The sequence below is a fragment of the Penicillium crustosum genome, assembly GCF_028827405.1.
Source record: "Penicillium crustosum strain IBT 35664 chromosome Unknown utg000005l_segment0_segment0, whole genome shotgun sequence".
Classification (NCBI taxonomy): domain Eukaryota; kingdom Fungi; phylum Ascomycota; class Eurotiomycetes; order Eurotiales; family Aspergillaceae; genus Penicillium; species Penicillium crustosum.
Window position 1 is genome coordinate 1922221 of NW_026623126.1, and position 23302 is coordinate 1945522.

Genomic DNA, 23302 nt, shown 5'->3' on the forward strand with positions numbered 1-23302 from the left:
GCAGTCCCGTGACGGGCTCACCGCCTGATGACATAAACCCACCGCCACGCCCTTGGAGCCCTGGGGATCTATATGACCTGCATGTAACATTCTACTCAAAATGACCAAAGAAGTACGCAGCGAATTTGAAGGGAAAGAAAATAAATGCAGCAATTTAAGTACATAAAGAGGGCGCTGGAAAGAACACGGTTGACCTGCACTTCAACCGAATCCCTTACCAGGTGCCTCAGTTTTCATCTTCTCATAAACTAACTTCTCCTCGCTGGCTTTTGCCAGCCTTCCATACTTGTACTTCCTCTTTCGACCCCAATAAAAAGAAAATCCCATAAGAATCAAGAGAAACGCCAGGCAATGCTTTGGCTGGATGAAACCATTCCCATGCCGTAGAATAGGATAGTCTAGGCAAATCCGAAGTACTCACTGCCAGTTGTCACGGCCGTGTAAAGACGTTGACGAAGATCTTCATAACTTTCATACTCAGGAAGATCAAGCTCTGTTAACAATAGTTAGTAAATTGCATTAATACAGCCAAGAAATGCGGAGGAAAAAAACTTACGGTTGAAACAGGTATGCGAGCTAGGAAGGCGATCCTTGTGGCCATAGTCGCGATGGATGTTGAACTTGCTCACACCGTTCATACCCTCAAGTTCCTTGAAACCATTGAGGGGAACCTTACTAGTTCCAGTGACGAACTGCAAAAGCTTGGCACGCTCCTCCTTGTCGAATGAGCGGACGGCACGCCAGAACCATTGGATCTGCGAGGAAGAGGCGGAGTAGTTGTGATACTCGGTGTTGTTCTTCCACTCATCCACATCGATCTCAGGAAGACCGGAAATCAAAAGTTCCAGCTCTTGCTCGTTGAAAATGGAGATCAACTCGGGAGGTATGATTTCGTGGAAGCCCTTGAGGAAGTTGTCCAGTTGCTCGCGAACAGATTCGACGAGGCGATATTCAACCACGCGCTGAACGTACTCCTCCTTGTTCTCCTGTGTAACGGGAATGTCGTGACCACCAGGCTTTAGGTCGATAACCTGCTTTTCGCCAAAGTCATCGGTTTCAATGGAGAAGGTCTCGGTAATGATATCGGTAATGTCGTTCTCCAGCATCCACAGAAGTGATTTGTAGTAGTCCAGGTCGAGAGTTTCCATATCCTTGATAGACACGGATCGTCCGAGGATATTCTTGTAGACTGCTCGGCTGAAGTGGCAGTCGAGAACACGGCCTTCGTACAAGGCCTTACCAATGATCCGCCCAATGAATTTGAAGAACATGAGATGTTCCGAGTTGACGCCACTCAGGCGGTTGGGGTGGAAGGTAGTCCGATCAGCAGCGACAGGGATGAACAAGGCGTAGTTGGGGTTGAACATGCCACGGGCAAGGACTTGGAACCATTCTCTGGTGACACCACCAGCATCGACACCCTCCTCGCCGTGGAATCGTACGTTCAATTTGCCATACTTCAATTCATCGGCGCTCTTGAAGTACAAGGACTTGAAAGAGTCAAGGAAAACCTCAGCTCTGCGCACAGAGAGCTGCAGAGGAGGATGAGGGTGGCGAGGCTCGGCACCGCGGGAGTGAACACGACGAGTAAAGTAGTTGCGCTTGTTGTCGAATTCTAGGACCTTGGGGTTCTTGACCAGTAGGGAGAATGTGCCGCTCATGAGGCGAGGGTTCTGGCGGACGAGCTCGTTGAGAATCTTGCGATGTTCTTCGGTGAACCGGAAGAAGATGTTCTCCATGCTGAGACTGGCATCAGCTGTTGCAGTGCTGTTGACTGACAATTCACGGCTTCCGCGAGACAGCGGCTGGTCCTTCAGCGTGGTATTCTTGCAGACGACCATCAATGCCTCAATGAGAGGGAGAAGGATAGTAGCCACGTTCAGCATATTTTCCTTCTGCCGAATGACAGTCAAGCAGTCGCTCAGCTTGTTCCAAAGCGGGCCGAAAGTGGCGCTTTCATAGAGCTTCTTGAGAACATCCTCCTTGGGAGCAGATCCAGGCTCAATGTCCTTGGACTTATCCGCTCGTGCCTGGTCAAATAGGTAATCAAGTGCGGTCAGGATACGTAGCAACTTCGCCTGGTCTGAGCTAGCTGGGGAGAACTTCGCTAGAGCAAGGCCTTGCATGTCGGTACCAGTTCTGGCCTGGTGGATATGAGGAAGAAGATCCTCCAAATCACCCAAGATGGTGTCACTAAGGGCCTGCGCTTGAGAAACCAGTTCATTGCCGATCACGTCTCTAGCTCCAGGAATAGCAGAAAGATTGTTGATGGTGGAAAGTGTATCGCGGAATGTCTTGCCATTGCACTCACGAGCCGCAAGGATGTGGACAACCAGTCGGAAGTTGTGATCCGGTACGACAGGAGGCTCGATGCTTCGCTTCTTGCGCTTCTCGTCCTCGGCGGGCTCCTTGGAATCTTCAGATTTCTTGGCTTCAGCTAAGGTAGCCTCCTCATTCTCCGCGGTCTCTTCGCCAGAGGCTCCAGGGGTTTCCACGGTGGGAAGCGGAGCGTCGGTCATGGATGTGTCCATGCTGGAATCGGCAGCCTCAGCAGGCTGATCGGCGGGTGCTTCGATTTGAGGTCTCTCGGGCTTCTTGCCCTTGCCCTCTTCCTGCCGCTCCTTCTCACGACGAAGAAGGACGGTCAGTGGTTGTGTGATGCTGCTAAGGAGGCTAGACAGTTGCTCCATGCAGTTAGGGCTTTCCATTATCAACTTGCGGTCAAGGAGAGAAAGGAGTGCGTTTAGAGCGAACTTGTTAGCTCGGTTGTCTTTGCCTTTGCCCTTGCGTAATGACTTGAGTTTACCACCTGAAGCAGAGTCATGCTCCGTCAGGAAGAACCAAGCAATATGAGGGTTGAACTGCGAAAGGAAAGACAGCGCAGCGATACATTGTTGGATGACCATAATTGGGGTCACTTCACTGCTGACGCTCGAAGCAGTCTGGATAGCGAGGGTTCGCTTAGACTGCGGTGTCTTTTGTGTTCCTGGTGCCTTTGCACGCAGAGAAAGATGAGAAAAGCTGCGTTCAATCGCAGTGGAATCAACGCTGCCATCCTGTAAGATCGAAAGAAGAACACTGATCACCTCACTCCGGTTCTGGCGGTTCTCACAAACATTGTGAAGGATATCGTTCAATTGATGGCGAGCATTGCCCTGAAGAGGCATAAACATCAGGCGGAGAAGGGTTGCAACGCCAGCCTTGTCGAGCATTTGAACAATTTGACGTCTCTGCTCTTTCTTCGGTTCTTGGCCTGCAGCAGGTTCAATTCTCTGTCGGTGATCGATGGCACTCATGTCACCAAACTGGGCCATGCGTCGGCCGCTACCACCCATACCACGGGCTTCGGTCAAGTACTCTGGACCCAAGGTTGCGAGAACATCCTCGGGTTGATCGGCCAGAACAGCTTGGCGCAAAGAGGGATCGAGAGTGGCAAGGAAGCTTACTGCATCCATTTCTTCCGCCGGTTGAGTGCTAGGAGCTGCAGCGCTAGCACCACCAGCAGTGGCCGCCTGTCGTCGCGCGGTCTCACGTTCGCGCCGGCGTCGATCGGCCGCTTCTTGTTGTAGTAATTCTTCGCGGATCTCGGCAGGCAAGGCTTCAAGGAATTCTTGGTTTATCTCAGTATCCTCCTCACCCGCGGCGGCAGCCTGGGATCGATGTTCAGCAAGCTGTTGCATGATGACTTCCTCCCGGAGTTCCTCAGGCAGAGCCTCTAGGTATTCCGAATCAATCTCCAGGCCGGTGATATCAACTTGGCGGCCTCTGATGTTCGTGTAGACTCGATGAGTAGGTTCAGTGGGCTGGGCTTCGGGTTGAGTAGATGGGCCAGCGGTTTCAGCCGCAGTATCGGTTTCTTGGACGTCTTCCATGGGCTCATCAACCCCAGCAGCTTGGCGCTCAGCTTCCTGCTGTTCTTTCTCTGCCTGAAGTCGGGCGTTTTCTTCCTCCTCCTTTTGCTTAAGCTCACGCTGTTTTTCTTCAGCGGCAATGCGATCTTGGCGCTCCTTTTCAGCCCTTTCGGCTTGAACACGTTTGCGTTCCTCTTCCGCGAGCTTCTGGCGCTGCTTCTCCTCCTCGATGGCAGGGGGAACCAAGAGTTTGAGAATGGAGTTGATGACGCGCATGGCCCGCTCAACGTGTTGGTTGCCGAAAATGATGCGGGCCTCTTCCTGCCAGCGGGTTCTGGTGGTACCAAGACCAAATTTGACGGCAGTGTGAGGATCGTCGCCGCGAGTGCGAGCTGGAGGGCCTGTTCCTCGGGGGATTCCAAGCATATCCTGGATACGGCCAGGCAGGACTGCCCGTCGGTCGACATGGACGTGAATACCATCAGGGCGAGTGACAACACCGAAACCTGGCGCCGCCTGTCCGCCAATGGCTTGCATAATGGCATTCATGAAGCTAATTGGGCTATCCATGGCAACAACTCGGCCACCTGCAGTGTCCATAGCCTGGCCCCAATCGGCGAAAGGATCAGCAGCAGCGCGAGGTGGAATGGCAGGATCTGGGCGGTCAGTCCGGACAAGAAGAGGATTAATGCCATCGTCGTTGCCGCGGGGTGTGATTTGGGTCCGGTGAACCCGGTGATAAGGCTGGATGGGAACAAGACCGGATGGGCGACCTGGCATGATTTCAGTGACCGTAGCCCAGGCCGGCGGCGGGCCTCCGCGGAAGCGGGATTGGGGATGTCCTCGAGCCATTGGAGGTTCATCGCCTTCCCATCCCCATGGCTCAAGAAGGTCATCGTCTTCTTGGCGAGTCAGTAATCTGACAAAATCATAGAAAGAGGTGACCTCACCTTCCATATCCCCATAGGATCCTTGTTCCTCATCGAAGTCATCCATGTCCTCGTCAAGTTCATCCATTTCGTCTTCGTCTTCAACTGGACCGGATGTCAGCAAGGCTGGTCGTGGCAGCGGCAGGGGGAGCTGCCTAAGGAGGCTAAGGAAGGACAAACCATCTTCATCGAGGTCATCAAGAATTTCTTCGTGAATATCGCCACCTAAGGCATCTCCATGGATATCGTCAACACCAGAACCATTTAGGGCACGGAATAGGTCACCAAGATGTTGGTCTTCACCTTGGTGTCTAGTGGATTGCCGGATGTCGGCCATTTCATCTTCAAATTGGTTCATCATCTCAACCTCCTCCTCGTCTTCGGTCATTTCTTCGCTTTCCCATTCGTCCTCTTCCCCGTCTTCGAGGCTTTCGTTGTCTCGGTCACCTCCGATTTCTCCATCATACATGTCATCATGCATGTCCGAATGGTCGTGATCTTCATCGTCATCATCCTCATCTTCGTCATCATCTTCGTCCAGGATGACTTCGACTGCATCTCCGGAAAGACCTTCGATTGGACCCATACCGTCGTCGTCTTCGTCGCTTACGACTTCACCATCATCTTCAGCAACATCCTCGTCGTAGTCCATTTCTTCGTCATATTCATCATCGTACATCTCATCGTCCTCACCCTCAGATTCTTCGGTGCTGCTCTCTTCTTCGTCATGACGAGGCTCCAGCATGCCAAGAGTAGAGTGGCGGAAGAGGTCAGGTGTTTCTTCACGTTCATCTTCCATGTCAGAGACGGAAGTTGCAGACGAGATGTCATCATCTTCGTTATCACCTTGAATAGGGATATCCGAGTTCTCGCTGAGAAGCACGGCAGTCTGGGTAAGTTTATTCAATGGACGAAGAATATATTTAATGACACGCCTGGAGGATGGGAAGTTCAAGTCGACATCGGCGACTGAAGAAGTGAGTGCGGGGATAAAATTCTTTTCGAACATGGTCTTCGCGAGCTGTCTGGTTGAAGTTGGGAAGCCCGCGTCATTGGTAAAGGAATAGCCGCTGAGCATTTTATCGAAGAGGTCAGCAAGAGACATGAGCTTAGAATACTTGGCATCTAGGGGTTCCGTAGAGGCCATAGCATCTTTGTAGGACCGGAGGGCATGCTCTAGCACAAAACGGCGGACAAAAGCAAGCTCAGGCTCATCGTCTTCATACTTTGGCTCAGTACGACGTCTACCAACACCGCCAAACTCGCCGGTCTTGGTGCAAAGCGCAACAAGCACTTGCATGGTCCATGTAGAGGTGATGCTGCGTTTTTTGAACACCAAAGACTCGTCATGATCCATAGTACCGAGAGGAACGAGCACGTTCAACAAATAGTTCAAGACGCCAGAGCGGGGTTTGGAGGGCGTAGTGGCCAGAGGATCAGCCTTGCGGGAAAAGTTGATGAACTCGACCTTGGTCCGGTTGTAAGAGGATAGAAGCTCCGTCAAGCACTGAAGAAGCAAGCAGCGGTAGATGTAAATCGGATGGTCATCTGCCTTGAATTGGGGCTTATCTGCCTTCTTGGAGCCGCGAGATGCTTGTGCGTCAGCAGTGCTCGCAATTGAAGGTGTTGGCTCTGCTGGTTCGTCCACGGCCATCTCAACATCGGTTTGAGTATCGGATTGGTCAGCGGCTTGCTCTGGGAATTCAGGACCGGCTTCTTTGTCGTCCACATCCTTGTAAGACAGCAGCTCCGAAAGCAGATAATGAATAACACCATCCGGGTTCTCCACAATTGGGGCTTTGAGTTCGGCACCCTTGGTTGGGGTCTTGCCCTTGTCCTCCTTGCTCTTGTCCGTATCTTCGGGGGCAGATGTTTCACCCGAGGCAGATGCTTCGCCTGCTGCAGATGATTCTGGCTTGTGCTCTTCGATGAGGATACTTGGTCTTCCTCGCTTCTGTGGCCGATCTTTGTCGGCCTTCAGTCCAAGAACCTGTGGACGTTGATTGTTATATTGGAGTAATCGCAGCTTTTCATTTGTAACCTCCACAAAGATATCAGGAGCTCTCAGCACGAGGTGATACATATGTCGCACATAGCCGTTCGTGTCAATCTGACGGGTAGTCTTGGACTCGAAGTTGGCAACGATTTCACTTCTCATTATCTGCCGAATAGTAGCTTCGTCCTCGACGATATGACGAAGGATCAGCATGAAGGCGCTTTGGAGTTTATCATTTGTAGCACTGGAAAGTTGCTTAACCATCACAAACAAACGCTGAAGGTTTCGCTTTTCACCAAAGCGGGCGGCAATGCTGCGCTCGCGGGTTAGAATGACAAGAACACGGCATATGGAGAGCGCCAGTGTATCATCCTTGCCCACTCGGGGTAGGATTTCGACAAGAGCCTCAAATAACTGGGTCTTCTCCTCGAGCGAGACAAGGGGATCTTCAAGACGGGCTGGTTCATCACCGCTGGGGTTTGGATCATCAAGATTTGGCATGGTCCAGGAAATCTTCGGGGGCTGACAATCATCAGACAGCAGCTTCTCGAGAATGAGCAGGACATGTCCAACCCAGGGGAAGGTTTCTTGGTCGGCCTTTTCGGGGGTTGGCAGCTTTATAAATCCAAGGAAAGTTGAGAAGCAATCTTTGAGCTCTTCAAGAGTGGCGACGTACATGTCACGATCTTGAAGGGTCAACGCGAGAATGTGTGCATAGGCTGCGATCTTTTTGCCAGCTGTCTGGAAGTTCTCCATTTGCAGGGATACTAGCGATTGAACGAGGGTCTCTCCAACGTCTCGACGGAAGTTGACAGGCTCGCTATGCTTCTTAATAGCCGAGGTGATCAAGTCAGATAGCTCGAAAGAGACATCATGGTGTTCGTTTAGAATGTCCAGGGCCCGATCGATCAGGTTTGACCGAATGTTTTGCCTCTCTGCGTCTAGGTCTTCGATTGTGACCATATGGCGACGTTTGACCGGTTCTCCCTGGGAAGCCCCGGTAGCTTCAGATGAGCTTGCTCCGGTGCTGCGACTCTCGGGACGACGCTGGCTCGATGATTCGCCTCGATCATCGCTATCCATGTCATCATTGTCATTAAGAACATTGTCCAGAGCTCTCGCCAACCCATCGTGCATGTCGGAGTCAATATCGCCTCCGGGGAAAGGAGAACGTTGCATTGCATCAGACACCGGTCGCCCGGTTGCTTGAGCCAGAAGCATTTGGAGTGCTGCAGAGCGGTCTAGCGGAGTGGCGGTAGTGAAAGGCTGAACCTCTCCAAGACCAGCATCCTCGAGGGAGTCGATGCCAGAAGCAGACTCGGGTACTCCGGTTTTGATATCGCCGGGACCCGGGGGAACTCTGGGAGGGGCACGTAGCCACTGCTGCGCCTTGCAGTACTCTTCGGCCGCCATCAAAAGATTGTTGCAACGATAGAGGGCTTCTTTGTTGAGATCAACATCCATGTACCCTTTCTCGAGCAAGGCAGCTGCTCGTTCCGTGTGGACGACAAATGGTTTCTTGGGCATCTCTACCAAGATAGGCGGGGTATCTGCTTTGCGAGCCGCGCCAGCCTCGTATTCTCCATCCAAGGAGCACCGCATGATATCAATCAACAATCGGACAATTGGACTCGAAGACTGAGTCGCAAAGTCCGAGTTCCACATGTCTTTGGCCATGGGTAAAATCTCCATGCGAAGTTCCACCAAGAGTTGACCTGGCTGGAAGTAATCGGGACGGTCTCGGTCTCGTTCAGGGTGAGAAGTCAAGGCTTGTGTTTGGCTAGAGTCCACGATGAATTTCCCAGAGGTGAGGTCTGCGAATAACCCAAGAATGATCTTAATTCCACCATACCCAGATGCAAGCCGGTCAGCAAGCTCTTTATCCTGGTCCGGAATGGACTCCGCAGATGGGAGGGACTTGATGTCGCCCAAGAAGACGTCACAAATGTCCTTCAACACCTTGAGGCCGTTGTTCTTATTGAATGAAACAAGAACTGAAGTCAAGTAGTTGGGACTGGGACGGTCTGTTGAGACTTCATAGAGAAGGTGCGAGAAGTGGGAAAGAATGACAATGAGATATGCGAATCGGTGCTTGGGGCTGTCACTCGAATTGGCAGGGTTGAACTGCAATTGACGAAGAATACCTTCAGCAATGGCGTCTGAGACCAGGATAGCATTCGCCTTCTGTTTCTGGAGCGGATCTGTGCGTCTCTTGCCAATAATACCGAGTCCGAGGTTGTGCAAGAAACCCGTAATCGATGTTGGCAGAGCGCTTAGGAGGTAGCGAAGCGTACGCGCATTCTTGAAAGCAGGACACTGTTCATCAACTTCAGTGTCGTCTTCGTTCGGGCCCTGGCCCGGCTGAGCCGGAGCAGTCTCTGGCGCGCTAGCGCTCTCCTGTTGAGGCTGGGGGCCAGACGTTGCTGAAGGCTCCTGGGGGTTCCCAGTAACCAGAGTAGCCTTTGACTTTCCAGAGCCATGCTTTTCAGCAGAGGCCTGTGTCGCTTTCAGCCACTTCTCAGGGATGTTCTTCTCCAGCAAAATTCCTTCCCACACGCAAGACGCAAGAAGGTTACTCAATGAGGAGATTAGAGAACAGTAGTGATCCGCAAGGTTGGCTTGGCCAAAGATGGAGGTAGATTGGCCAGGGCGAGTTTGGTACAGAGGTGACGCGAAGACCTCGCGAAGGACGTCAGTGAGGAGAAGAACGGCATTCAAGTGCCTCACGAAGAATGTGCCAGATTTAGCAGCAGCCGTAGGTTCAAGGGCTGGTTTTTTCGAGTCTGCTGGCTTAATCAATTCCGTAAAGAATCCCGATCCAGTGGGCGCAGTCCAAAAGGCCGAAAGATTATCCACTGCAGCCTGTGCGCGTCGAACGAGGGACGGGAGAACAAGGTGAGGCTTCGTTTCCGCGAGCATGTGGACAAGCACGGTGATCTCTTGGTTAGCGTTGGTGCCGTGGAAATCAAATGCCAAGCTTTGGAGTGTTGCAAGATCCAACAAGAACTCTGTACCGCCAGCGAGGATGAAGGAAGTGCAGTTCGTCTGATTCTCGAAGAAAGCGCCCAGGAATCGCAAGGCTGGGAACAGGTAGTCCGTAGCCGAGAGACCATGAGCATCCTTATCTTGAGGCTCGAAGTCGGGGCCTGGCGAAGGAAGAACATGATCCAGATCCCCAACAACAAGCTTAGCGCCGTTAGGGAGAGTGTTGACGTTGAGCTGGGGAGCACCAAACGAGGCAGGGTCGTCTGTGGGTGCATCAACAGCTATGCCGATCTCTCGGAACAATGAAAAGACATCTCCTAAAAGAGTTGTTTTGCCGTCGGCGTCTTGAGTCCACATCTTTGTGCCCATACCAAGCTCCCATGCCTTGACTCGCCCCAGAATGTTGACACGAGCAGCCATTACAAGAACAGCAGACATAATAGAGGTCTTCAAGGCCGGGTGGTGTCGGACAAGCTCATCAAAAGTAGTGCCTAATGAACGAACCAGTTCTGCGTCATCCTTCAGACACTTGACATGCTCAGGGTTCTCGAAGATTTCGAAGAAGCTTTCCAGTGCATCGGAGGACTGGAAGAGGTCCAAACCAGAGGAGTTCAAGCAGATGGCTCCAAATGCACCAGGGATACACGCAAGAGCATCAGCTGCGGGCATAATACCTGGAGCGAGAGGGGTGTTCTGGGGTCTGACGATAGCATACTCGCGATCCTTCTGCTTTTCCTCGGACTGGATAGCGGCTTCAGCACTAGGCGGTTGGGTGGCGGCGGTTTCCGCCTCAGTCTCAGCCTCAGTATCGCGGTCTTCGGGCTCCACAGCCGGCGGTTTCTCTAGCACCTTTAGTTCACGGCCCATGACAGCGGCAAGAAGGCTCTTGCTAAGGCCAGCCTCGGCGATGACAGCATAACTAGTAGGCTCATTGTGAATGAAGCTGCTGAGAATGTTGACAGCATTGCTCCAAACATGTGAGCCGAACACACGAGCATTCTCGAACACAAGCCGAAGAGAAGTCAACAGCTGAGGCGAATCGATTAAGTTTCGCAGAACACGATCAAAGCCTCCGCCATTGTGCTGCATGATATGGTTGACGAAACGGAACATCCAGCGCAGGGTCTGCTGCTGGAAGTAAGGAATTTGATAATCAATCGAAGGGTTCTTGTATTGAGCAGGGAACCCATCCCCGCGGTTAACCTTCTCAAACGCGGTCTTGGTCTCGTGGTCAATCAAATCAGACATGGCGTCAAAGCCCTTTGCTGTTGTCAGTGTACCCAATGCATCCCGGACCGCATGCACAAATGTGTCAAGGAACTCCATGATGCGGGAATAAACACGGCGAGATTTTTCAGTCCGCAGATTCAAGATGTCAACAAACATAGGAATTAGACCTGCTGCAACTAAGGTCTCCGGTGTACGTGTGCTCGAGCTTGGGAGAGTGCGTAAGAGTGCAAGTAAAGCATCTCGCCACTCATCGTGGTAGGCATCATCCGGGTCGTTGTTCTCAGGGCCTAGTTCATTGACCATTTTACGGGTCAAGAACATGAGAATTCCGTGATTGACATTGACACTCAAAGCCGCGCAGACGTCAACGGCACGAGCCTTGTGCTTGGCCAACGCATCCAGTGCCTGGATCGCCAAAGTTTGGACAGACCGGGAGACCTCAAGGTCACCACTAGCACCAAGATGAACCACCTCAGCAAGCTGATAAGCAAGCTGAAGACGCTTTGGTTGTTCTAGATCGGTTTGGAGAACCTTTGATTGGAAGGTATTCTCCGGCTGGACGTGGGCCAGGTTGGTCACTGCCAGTGCCTTGATAGAAAGGATCTGTTCTCGCGTGGCACGCGACCCTGTCAACGCCTTGGCAACTCGAAGCTTTTGAAGCAGCTCATATTTTGATTCAAGTGGTAGGTGAGGCAAGTTAGCCGCAAGAAGATCTTCCACCTTTGCAGCTGAAATTTTCGAATGGGAAAGCTCTAGGACTTTGCCCGCTCGTGTGGCCTCTTCTGCCTTCCCACCAGCGATAGCCGGTGATTCATCTCCATTCGAGCCCTGGTTGGAAGGAGTAGGGTGTGTTGCACTGCGTCGCAGTGGGGTTGGTGTGGTTGGAATGTGGGAGCCCTGCTCTGGTTGACCAAATTCGGAAGTCGTTCTACCCTGTTCAGGGCCCGAGGGATAGTACAGAACTCGAACATCTCCCCATTCCTCCCATCCATCGTCGTCACGCACAAGGGAAACCATTTCATTGGCGTTGACTTTGGTCTGGGCTGTAGTTTCCTTCCCCTTAGTTGAAACAGCGGGAGATGCGGCAAATGGTGTTTTACTAGCGATGACTGGACGCGGGAAAGGAGCTGCAATTTTCTGCAACTTTTCAAGGTCAAGAGCATAGTGGGACTGCAATACGGACTGTTGATGGGTGCCACGCTGGCGAGAGTGGTATCGTTGAGCTAAGCAAAGAGATAGTCGCAATGTAGATTGTAGGAGAGAGAGTGAGGTGGTATTCAACAGATCACCCAGGCGATCGCTGCTGCTGTACAGGCTGCGGTTTCCACATTTCTCGAGCAAAAGACGAGAGAAATCAAGAACTGCTTCCACAAGCTCTCTATCTCCTTCAGGGCCGTATCCTAGGGCATTTAGTTTAGCATCAACATCCTCTGATGGCTTCTTGCTCTCGTCGGCCGAGTATGATTCCTCCAAAACACTTCGGGTGAACAGCTGGGTCTGAGGGCCAGTATTCAGGAAGTATTTCTCCACGGCTGATGCTAGAATCTCGTCGAATCGGTCTAGGACATTGATCCAATGGTAGAGATCACCACGTGGGAACGGCCATAGCTTAGGGAATGTGTTGAGAAGTGACGGGAGCTCTGGAACGGGAAGACTTGTGGCACGCGCTATGAATTCTTGCAAAAAAGGTGACTGTGATAGAAGGAAAAATTTTTAGTTGGGTTGCACATCAGGCCGCCGGAGAGTAACTTACGATTGTAGCCTCATGCTTTTGGCTGGCTACCTTCTTAATTCTCCCCATGATAACGATCGGTGGGCCCGTCAAACATGAGGGAGTTGAGAAATTCCAGGAGGGTTGTCTCCTAGAGAGTGTGGATTGAGAAGGTCGTAAAGACCGGTGTCGCGGAGGAAGCGCGAAGATAGATGCCTTATGACGTTTTTGGTGCTGATTTGCTGCCTCAACGAAAATCGAATCGACTCGGCGTGATTAACACCTGGGAAATGTCTCACTGTCAATAAAAAGGCAACCTAAAGAGATATTAAATCGAATTTACCAACCAATCGTGAAGGAATTCGAGTAAGAAAGCTCAACTCGAGAGCTGAGAGGATGAGATATCGGGAAGTCGGTCAAATAAGGGAAAACGGGTGCAGGTCGTTATCCCTCAAAGTCTGACGTAGAGGTAGTGAGAAGGGTATGTCAAAAGGAAAAGATGACAGGAGGGGGGTTGGGTGATAAAAGAGAAGAGAGAAAGGACGAGCCAACGTTGAAGAGAAGCTGGTCTTGCCGGCAGAAGGCAGGAGGGCGGAGCGGCTCTCTGACTGATTTCCCCCGCTAGGCCTGAGGCATCGACTGTCTTTCCACCTATCTTAGGCACAAAAGACGACCCTTGGGATTATTGGATTTGATTATACTCCGTTCAGAGAAATACCCTGAAACTACCTTTTTTTTTTTAAAAAAAAGTACGTGGGACAGGACTTCAGATTCAAAGCTCGCTCCAATTTTATTGCTGCGCGGTGAACCACATCTAAAGAAAAACGCAGGCGCGCTATACAAACAACCAGTCTTGAACATTATAGAGATCTCCCAAACAAAATTCACATCGTTTGAAATTCTCACATACACAGTCTTTACTCCCTCCTGGCAGGCAGGTCTCCGTCCCATTGGATTTTCATCGTCATAGGGAACGGAGAGAAGCTACTGTGCTCGGCATCCATATACATGGCGATTCCTCCCAGTCCATCGAGCCTCTTCAAATGGCCTTGGGGCCCGGGGGCGCGACGGACATTATCCAGTCGCCCAAGAACCTTGAGCATAGTGGAAAGTGCAAGAGGGCACATCTTAACGCCAAGGCATTCATGAGGGCCGAAGCCAAAGTGAGTGTACAAGCTCATATCACGGTCAAGGCGGACCTTGTCGGGATCGGGGAACGCAACAGGATCGCGGCCTGCGACAACCTATATTTCGTGCCATCGGTTAGTATCTGAATGCCAAGAGAGGGAGAGAAAAAAAGAGACCAAAGGACTTACCAAGTTGCAAATGATCTCCTGGCCAGCTTTCAAAGTGACCTTCTCACCGTTATCTTCGACCACCGTTGGCTTAGTGACAAAGCGTGGCAATGCCACCGAGCAGCGGAGTCTCGCTCCTTCCATAAAGCTATATATAATTAGTATGGCCTCTTACATCCTAGCTGGGATATGAAGAAACTTACTATCGCACAAGAAGCTCGTCGGCCTCGGGAGTGTCCTCCCTAGACAAGCGCTGGATCTCAGCCAGATGCTCCGCCGCTTCTTCGGAGAGGTAATAGTCGATGCACTGGGAGAAAAGCTGGCCTTGATTGGCAACCAAAGCACCAGCTGTGGGAAGAATATGCGACCACACAACATCCTTAACTGGTAACTGGCTATCGAGCAAGCGTTGGATCATATGGACACCATATTCACTCAAGATGTCATGGCGGTGTAAGCGGCTGACCAGGTTGGAAATGAATCCAGTCTTAGCAACGAGTTCGACGTTAGCTAGCGTCAACTCACCCAGCTGCTGTGCAACATTACGAGCAGTCTGGCAAAGTTGGAAAGACTTGGACACGTCAACATCGTAGAAAATAGAAGCGAAGATCACGGCCAGAATCTGGTACAACTCCTGCTCGCTGAACACGCCTCTTGGGTTTGACTCTGTTTTGAGAGACAGGGAGAAGACGTTGGCACAGAAGTGCACTTGGGCGAGAACAGCAACATCACGAACGATGTCGACCTGATTGACGCCAGCAACCTTGTAAGAGTTTCGTTCGAGGAGTTTCAGAGTAATATCCTCGTAGAAAGCCTTCACTTCTGATTCCCATTTGTCACGATGTAGAGCAGCACCAAGCATCTTTCGAGAAGCCGCGTTAGCAGGGAGATCACCCGACAAGGCAAAGTCTCGGCCATAAGGACGGCCGCTATTCTCCATCAAAAATTGAATCTTCTCACCCCACACTACCTTAAATCCTTCTTGGTCTTTCAGGATCTTTTCACAAGCAGAGTGGGAGTTGATGAAGAGGGCCGGAGCTTTATAAAACGGTCGGTCAAAACTATAAATTTTAGCCTTACCAAGGCTGGTCAGGATCTTCTTGTTCTCGTCGGGGACAACCATCGGGAAGTGTGCGTAAACAGAGTCACCGCGGAAATGGTTGGGGAAAGCCTTCAGGACCAGTTTGTAGAAGACCTGACCTCCGTCAACGGAGACGTCATTCTTAATCTCATTGTATGCCCAGTTTGTAAGATGCTTCGGTGTGAAGTCGACAGTATAGAAGCGATCCCCACGAACCAAAGCAACTGCGTCTGAGAGAATGGCCCTGGAGGTTGTGAAATTGGTGCATAGACCACTACCCGGGGTCATAGCCTGTTTGGCCTCTTCGAGAATGAGGCCCGGGTACAACTCAACAAGGTCGGGGTGGTCATAGAAATGCTTAAGCTGGTCCGCAACGTATGGGTCTGAGTTGATCTCTTCAAAGGTCTGATAAGAAGCCAAACCAAAGTACTGACGGAATTCGTTCAAGGTAGCCAAATTCCAAGAGCGTGCCTGCTTGATGCCGAGAACTTCAACGCCTCTGAAAACCTCTGGCACATTCAAAGCACCGAAAGCTCCAGCAGGGTCCTCAACACCCTCCTCAAAGATCTTGACCAAATCATTATCTGCGAATTTTCCGTCTGCTTGGCGTTGCAAGTTGGCGAAAGGACGTTCTTGAGGATCTGCTGGGAGCTTTGATTCCCATTGGCGAAGACCCCCTGTGAATTCCTGCAAGCTAAGCTGCTTGGGATCTTGTCCATTAAATAGCTCTTTATAAAGATCCTCTGACCATTTGTCGTCCCGAGCCGAGACACAAGAATGCCAGCGATAAACAAGATTGAATTCGGCAGATACTTGATTTCCGGTAGCCTGGGCAGGCGCCTCGCCGAGCAAGCCATCCTTTATTTCGGCACGGGGATCCAAACTCCACACACTGTCAGTTCGGTTGATGTTGAGGATGGTCCGGACATAGTCCTTTAGGATGATGTTAACATAAAGACCACAAGTAACCAGTCTTGCGGTCTGGAAGAGATCATTATCCCAGGTGGCATAAGCTTCAGCATTCGACTCATCCGGCTTCGTAAAACGGCCACATTCATTTATAGCTGCCAATTGGGTGACAACCGAGTTGTGGAAACGGTTGAACATGATGAGAAGGACGCCAACTCCCGGAGGAAATCCCAAAACCCGCTTGGTGGAAAAGCAGTCGGGTTTCAACTTTCCATCCTTGAATGTTCTGACTGTATCCTGTTCTTTCTGGTTATTACCGTAAAGGGGAGACAAGTCCAAGTATGAGGATGTCAACGATTTTGTTTGGTCCCTGGGATCCGTTTGGAACAAGTCTAACAACTGTTAGCCTCGATGATTCTGCCGTCTCTCATTGCATAGATCTCAACCAATAGACAATAACCTACCGTGGATGATAATCGAGGCAAGATAGAATAGCACGCTAGAAATCTTGTTCGGGTGCTCCTTGAAATCCTTCCGGGCCAAGAGACTATCGAAAAGAGCCTCTGGTTCAGGAAGAGCAGCAGGCTGCATAGTCTTTGGTCGAACAGACCGTGCATATGGAGTGCCAGCAGCACCAAGCTGAGGCCAGAAAGTGTTCTAGGGCTGTTTAGCAGATATTATCAAACTGTAAGGGGAGAATTCCTACGTTTCCAGATCCATCAGCCTTCCGGTATGCCGCATCGCGTCCAAGATAGCTGCATCACTAGTCAGTCACTGCCCGGCATTTTCCACACAGACTAAGATGACTCACGAGATAGGCGGGTGTTCCAGATCACCCCACAACTGGGCCAGGAAGGTATTGGTCACTTCCTTGCCATTTCGAGATGTCGAAGGTAAGCCAGCAGCAAGCTGTAAAGGAATTAGAGTGAGTACATAGCCAATTCCTCGCTGAACCACAAACCTGAATCACGCGCTCCATGATATAATCTCTATCATTCACAGCTTCCCCGGTCACGGCAGTTTTGGCAACCTCCGCCAAAGTTTTGGCATCTTTCAGGTCAAAATGGAGCAGGTCCTTAGCAAGGCCCGTCACAGTCGGCTCTTGTACATAGCTGCCGTCGCCAGTTTGAGTGGGCAAGGGCCGCAAGGCTGCAGTCACAACTTGCTCAATCTGAGCAAGTTTGCTGCTGGAATTGGATTCTTCAGTCATGGTGAATTGACGATATAATACAATGGAATAGTACAGGAAGTCGAGTGCGAACTGTAATTAACCCGTTAACTTCAATGCCATAGATTTCAGCGGGGGTTATATTTTGCGATTAAAGGTTTTAGAAGACCTTGAGCCAGGGCCGAGCAGTACAAAGTAGAAGTCAAAACAAAAGGAAAACAATCAATAATAATCAATAATTTAGCAATTGGTAGCTTACCGGTATATGTTAAGAAGAGTTGGGTAGGCTGAAGTATCAAGGGACCTAAGGAACAACCCTAAGTCGGTATAGTTATAGGGGATAGGGGAAGCAGCAAAGGAGCAGCACAATAATCACAGGTAGTTAGGGTAGTTAGGAAAAGAAGAAGTGAATCATCATGCGATCATTTCGGCGGAAATGGGATAGGATACATTATTATAAGCCTCCCGTGGGAATCACGGAGTAAGCCGAAAGCCATCAGCCGAGCAGAGCGTACGGCTGAATGCACCTCACATTCTAAAAGTTCAGGTGCGTCTCATTCGTGGTCATTCTTAGCGCAAGGTGGACCTGGGTGAAGAGGAACGCCCCACTGGCTCCGGGCTGTTATGAGCAATTAGATATCTGTGATTCGCACATGCTATACGGACTATCCCCTGTCAAATCTTATGGCATTTTTGCCTAGGCCACTTATTAAATGACTGGCGGATAACCCGGAATACGATTGGCTAGCTATATTGATAGACAGGAGCTATATTAGCACATTCAATGGTTTAATTTAGTAGCTTCGCAGGATGATGTGTTCTAAACCCCACACTGTGATTGGAGCAATGACAGCGGCTGAATGGGTCCGAAGATCTGCGACATGTTCAGACTCTGCAAAAACAATGTTTTCTTGGAGAAAATACGGAGTAGTAATAACTAACAATAACAATGGAACGCACGGAGTAGAAAAAATCTCCAATGGCCTTCTGGGGTTTGTCCCGCGACGTTGATTGGCGGTGCTGTTCGGTCAGACTAACCGTGCAAGACAGAGCTGAGACCTACGGGGTAGACAAGGCGATATCATTTGATCCTGATTTGACGTTACCATTCTGTATTACAGTAGCTCGTTTTTCTCAGCTCCCACAAACCCCAGTGCACTGCCTTACAACCCCCATGTCCCCACTATTATGCATGTTGCGCCTCGTTCGCTTTAGCTTCCGAGGGGGACGGGTTGCTTCAGCTGACAGGCCAAATGATGTGGGAGATTACGAAGTGCATATATGAATTGTGTTATCCCAGTAGATAATGGCATTCACGGTTGCCTCCTGAAATACTGCATTGAATATGAGCCATTGGCGGACAGGTCAGTCCAATTTCCAAGGTGAAGTGGGTGCAGAAGACATCGGAGCAGGAGCAACAAAACATAACCACGCGCTGAAAAGCAAAGATTCTATGTAGCACTCTGTACAACCTCAGTAAGCCGCCAAGGCAGCCTTAGAAGGCATCCCAGGAATGCACAAATATTGGATATCGGATACTTGGCCTCAGGTGTCGACACGTGACGTCAACCGAGGCCCAACTTGTAGATTGTTGGGACTGCACTTTTTTGGGGCCAGTCGCGATTTCAAGTTCCCTTGGTGGTCTCAAATAAGCTCCATCATCGAAGCATTATATCTGCTTGAGCCAAGTTATCAACCATGGCGGCTGGTAAAGTTACGCTCATCGTTCAGCCAAGGGGTATGCATCCATAGCTCTTTGTTTATCCAAAGCTCTCAGCAAGACCACAAAGAGAGCAGCCTGAAAGCATCGCTAATCTAAAACGCAGGCAAGCCCATCAAGAAGCTCCCCAAGGAAATTGAGATTCCTCTCAATGCCTCTACTGAAGAATTGCACACCGCGCTCTCCGCAGCATCCGGCTGCTCAGTCCACCGGATGAGAATTACTAAGGGTAGTGACCACAGCGTGGTCCCGAACTCGATCAACACGATCATTGAGGACACTGGCATGCGAAACTCAAGCGTGATCTACGTCAAGGATCTTGGTGCGTGTCTATACCCCATATCATGAACAATGCGAATCCAACCCCTAAGATCAGCATCCTCTTCGAAACCTATAAAAACTAACATATAGTTCTTCAACGCAACAGGACCCCAAATCGCCTGGCGCACCGTCTTCATCATCGAATACCTTGGCCCTCTCCTGATCCCCGCGCTATTCCTCTTCCCACTCCGACCCCTCCTGTACTTCACCTTCGACAAGCCCCTCCCCTTGCCCTCCGACCTCCAGCTCCTAGTCTGCGCGCTCCTCACTGTGCACTTCCTGAAGCGCGAGTTCGAGACAATCTTCGTGCACCGCTTCAGCAGCGCGACCATGCCCGCCCGCAACATCGTCAAGAACAGCGCCCACTACTGGGTTCTGGCCGGTTTCAACATCGCCTACTGGGTTTTCCGCCCGGACGCCGCTGCCGCATCCAGTACCCCCCAACCAGGCTCTCGTGTACGCAGGACTGGCGCTATTTGTCTTTGGCGAGCTGGCGAATCTGAATGCGCACTACATCCTGCGTAATCTCCGTCGGCCTGGTACTACTGAGCGCGGCATTCCATCTGGATTCGGTTTCAGCGTCGTTACCTGCCCCAACTACTTCTTTGAGATCCTGGCTTGGTTGGGTATTTTCCTTGTCAGCCAGTTGAACTGGAGTGTTCTGTTCTTCGTCGTTGTTGGTGGGCTGCAGATGTGGAGCTGGGGTTGGAAGAAGGAGAAGCGCTACCGCAAGGAGTTCGGTGACAAGTATAAGAAGAAGCGCGCTGTCATCTTCCCTGGCCTTGCCTAAGAAGTTCGCGGAATGGTCAAGTCTGGCCTAGTACTTGGCTACCCCATATGCCATGGCAATGGGCTGAGTGATTGAATCGGTGGAGAGGAGGAAGAAAATTATCGCAAGGCATCAGATTGCCTTTGTTGATGGCTTGAACAAAAAGTCCCAAGCAGCTTATCGAGCAACCCTAGTTGTCACGATAAACGGTATGCGCTAATTACTGATATCATGAGGCGATGTATTATTTTAGTATCGGACATAGTTAAAAATGAATGATTATTGTGTTCCTTTTGCAGCTATGCATGCCAATTGAAAGCAAAAATACGCCATATGTTGAAACCCTAAAACCAAACGCTGACCGACCCTAAAACAGTATCAGTGAACGAGAGAAAGATCCCAAGCAAAACGCCATTTCCCCGACGTGAAAACAGTGGACCCTTAAATAAAAGCGCCACTTCAAGAACAAAGTTCTTGGGCGTCAGGCTGTCTAATCGCTCTGTGTCTTCTTCTCCCATATCTTATAATATGGCTCTAGTTCGTGAGCACAGTCCCGGCTCTCTGTATCTTCACATCCATGGAATTGGATCACGAGATCACCGTCCTTGTAGGTACCATCCAAAGAAGCACCCGGCGAGCCATGGCTATAGGAGCTCAGAATGCGCTGAGGGACCAATGCGGCACGGGCAAGGACAGTTGGGTGCCATTGCATGATGTGATCCTAGTAGAATTTTGGTCAGGATCAAGGCTCTTCAAGCTCTCTCTCTATCTATACAAAGATAGAGTAATGGGGTAGAATTTTTGTCTTACCAGTCCATGAGTCTCCGCCTTAGCAAAGTTATAGTTGCGGTAAAGCGGGTCAAACCAGGCGTCTAGGAAGAAACGGGCATACTCTCCATTCTTCAAAATGAAGCTTCCGGGGTTCAAATTTTCGCTGTCTTGGGTGATAATAATGTCCACGTCCTTTTCCTCCTGGTGCGGGAACGTCTTGATAATGCTATCTGGCGGCACGATGGGCACATCCCTCATCATTAAGTCATCCAGCCGGCCCTTCTCCAGAATGTGAGACTTGAGGGATTTGGTAGGGTTCATGATCAAAGCATTACTCGCAAGATGGAAGAAATATGTCGAGCGAGGATATGTAGCCATGGCATGGCGCATGGCCGGTACAACCGCCCAGCTCATTGGGGCATCGCCAACGGCTTCGTCGTAATCCGATGCACTTGCGAAGAAGTTGGTGTAGCCTGTTCCCGCGTGAGAGTTAGATCGAGTTCATTGAGCGAAGCTCTTCCACAATATTTCATAGAATAATTCTTACCATGACGCTTGGCATAATCCTCCCGGTTTGCAACGATCTTTTTGAGATAGCTATCGCTATACCGTTGACGGTCTAGCAGTGTGACAATTACCACACCAGAAGTACCCACCGGAGCGACAACGGATGTAGAGGTTGAGGAAGAGAAGTAGCGGAGGAGATAGAGAAGGGATAATATTGCGAGTGCCAGGACAGCGACCGACTTTAATTGTTTCCTGCGATAGGATGACAGTCGAGAGGAGGGTAGAGGTTGCGGGCTCCGCCGCGGAGGTAACGCGAACTGCATGAAGGCGTGTACTCGTCCCTATTGTGAGATTATACAAACAGGGACAGTATTTCGGTTTAAATCAAATCATAATAAGAGAGAGGGCAATGTCGAAAGTCAAGACTTGAAGAAGGAGACTTGAAGATCGACGCGGGTGCGAAGATCCCGAGATGTGGCGTCCGAATGCGGTCCACCTTCTGGCCGCATTCCAACAAGCTTCCATTAAAGATTCCGCATCCAGTGTGAATGTATATTTAGAATATTAAAGATAATCAGGGATCAGATGTGTATTTATCTATTATCAATAGTATGGTATTTATTGGACAAGAATTATGGAAAAAAAATGATATAAATAAATAAAAAGAAATTGGCTGATGTATTTTATAGATCGGTCCTAGTACATGTCCGAGGCTTCCCTTATATACATTGTTGGCTCTTCTATATAGACCCAAATGATTCCTCAAAGTTATGAGAGTTTAGAACAACATTTCTTTTTCCCTGCTTTCTAGAACGGAGGAGGGTTCAAGTCCAACCCGTCAACTGTCAACCGGAATTCATCCCTAGAATAGCTTCCCGCAACATCCATATCAAGCCGACCTCGCTCACAATCCTCCAAGTCGATCTCGGAAATCACAAGCCCATTTTCGATGCTGGAGCCATCAGCTGCATCGTCAGTGGAGACTTCCCAAATAGGCTCAGCCACGACTTCACCCAAGGGTCCGACAATGCAGGAGCCACCACGCGAGATATAGCGGTCTGGAGATTCTAAAAGATCGTGAGTCATTTGAACACTTCGATGAATAATCCATCACGTACCTTCAGTAGCTTTAGCCTGATCAGTGATCCAGGATGGTAGCTCATTGTAGCGCACGCACTGATTGCAAGAGAGCACGAAAGTGCGGCCCTCACCACCAATAGTCCGCAGGAGAGGCAGCCAAGTGTCACGGCTGTCAGCTGTGGGTGCAAGGTAGATGTTCACATTTTGCGAGTAGAGACTTTGACGAAGCAAAGGCATGAAGCTTTCCCAGCAGATAGCGGCAGCAATAGTAAGCTTGACTCCATTGAGCTCTGTAGTGATAGCTTTCAGAGTAGAAGGAGAGCCCTGGGCCCATACAAGACGTTCTGAGCCAGTCTTTTCCAACAGGTTAGGTCAGCAGTAGTTTATAAATGCATTATATTCAATGCCAAGTCAAATCGACTACGGTTCACAACAAAAATCAATGATGATGTACTTACTGGCATGACCTTTCTTCTCTTTCCCAGAACACCCCGCAATGGATCGACATATAGTGCAGAGCAGTACATGCTCCCCCCGGCCTTTTCAATCAAACCAGTTGCAATAAAGACACCTGTCTCGCGGGACACCCGCTCGAGGAACTCTCTTGTCCCATCACCACGGTATTCTCGACCTTGAGCCACAGGGAGCTTGCGCTCCACCCAGTCGTCTCCTGCTCCAGCAGGTGTATCGCCCAGGTCAACGGCAGCACGGAAGTACTCGACAAATTGGTCCCGGCCATAGGGGGCACGCGCACCAACAGCAGTACCAAAGTCACAAGTACGAGGGTACCCGCCTAGATAAGCTTCTGGGAACAGCAGGAGATGGACACCCTTTGAAGCTGCATGCTGGGTGGTTTTCTTGAGAGCGGCGAGGGTCAACTCAAGTGTAGACAGAGTGCGGGCTTGCGCCACAGCAACGGTAATTTTCTGAGGCATTATAGTGTAGTCTTCTCTATACTAGCGAATTATTTCGAAGGCGA

The 23302-nt window shown here is 50.4% G+C and overlaps 6 protein-coding genes across 6 annotated transcripts; 1 reads left to right on the forward strand and 5 right to left on the reverse strand.

Moving 5' to 3' along the window:
- Window positions 1-398: 398 nt before the first annotated feature.
- Window positions 399-12792, reverse strand: tom1 (E3 ubiquitin-protein ligase TOM1; the record flags this gene model as incomplete). Its single annotated transcript, XM_056879151.1, has 5 exons — window positions 399-493; window positions 557-4750; window positions 4802-4885; window positions 4961-12683; window positions 12745-12792. 5 exons carry the CDS (start codon window positions 12790-12792, stop codon window positions 399-401), a joined length of 12144 nt encoding a protein of 4047 aa, XP_056724470.1.
- Window positions 12793-13153: 361 nt separating this feature from the next.
- Window positions 13154-13563, reverse strand: N7487_011422 (uncharacterized protein; the record flags this gene model as incomplete). The annotated part of the gene is made up of 2 exons (XM_056879152.1): window positions 13154-13377; window positions 13404-13563. 2 exons carry the CDS (start codon window positions 13561-13563, stop codon window positions 13154-13156), a joined length of 384 nt encoding a protein of 127 aa, XP_056724471.1.
- A 56-nt stretch (window positions 13564-13619) lies between these two features.
- N7487_011423 (peroxidase/cytochrome P450 family protein) lies at window positions 13620-17197 on the reverse strand (the record flags this gene model as incomplete). Its single annotated transcript, XM_056879153.1, has 7 exons — window positions 13620-13946; window positions 14019-14145; window positions 14201-16379; window positions 16452-16644; window positions 16694-16742; window positions 16799-16896; window positions 16949-17197. The coding sequence occupies 7 exons, from the start codon at window positions 17195-17197 to the stop codon at window positions 13620-13622; spliced, it is 3222 nt and encodes a 1073-aa protein (XP_056724472.1).
- A 1581-nt stretch (window positions 17198-18778) lies between these two features.
- On the forward strand, window positions 18779-19986 carry N7487_011424 (trans-2-enoyl-CoA reductase (NADPH) TSC13; the record flags this gene model as incomplete). The annotated part of the gene is given in 4 exon segments (XM_056879154.1): window positions 18779-18893; window positions 18982-19197; window positions 19303-19650; window positions 19661-19986. The coding sequence occupies 4 exon segments, from the start codon at window positions 18854-18856 to the stop codon at window positions 19984-19986; spliced, it is 930 nt and encodes a 309-aa protein (XP_056724473.1). The 5' UTR covers window positions 18779-18853.
- A 469-nt stretch (window positions 19987-20455) lies between these two features.
- Window positions 20456-21566, reverse strand: N7487_011425 (putative alpha-1,6-mannosyltransferase subunit; the record flags this gene model as incomplete). Its single annotated transcript, XM_056879155.1, has 3 exons — window positions 20456-20686; window positions 20776-21209; window positions 21284-21566. 3 exons carry the CDS (start codon window positions 21564-21566, stop codon window positions 20456-20458), a joined length of 948 nt encoding a protein of 315 aa, XP_056724474.1.
- A 484-nt stretch (window positions 21567-22050) lies between these two features.
- N7487_011426 (carbon-nitrogen hydrolase family protein) lies at window positions 22051-23258 on the reverse strand (the record flags this gene model as incomplete). Its single annotated transcript, XM_056879156.1, has 3 exons — window positions 22051-22310; window positions 22362-22677; window positions 22782-23258. 3 exons carry the CDS (start codon window positions 23256-23258, stop codon window positions 22051-22053), a joined length of 1053 nt encoding a protein of 350 aa, XP_056724475.1.
- Between the last annotated feature and the right edge of the window lie 44 nt (window positions 23259-23302).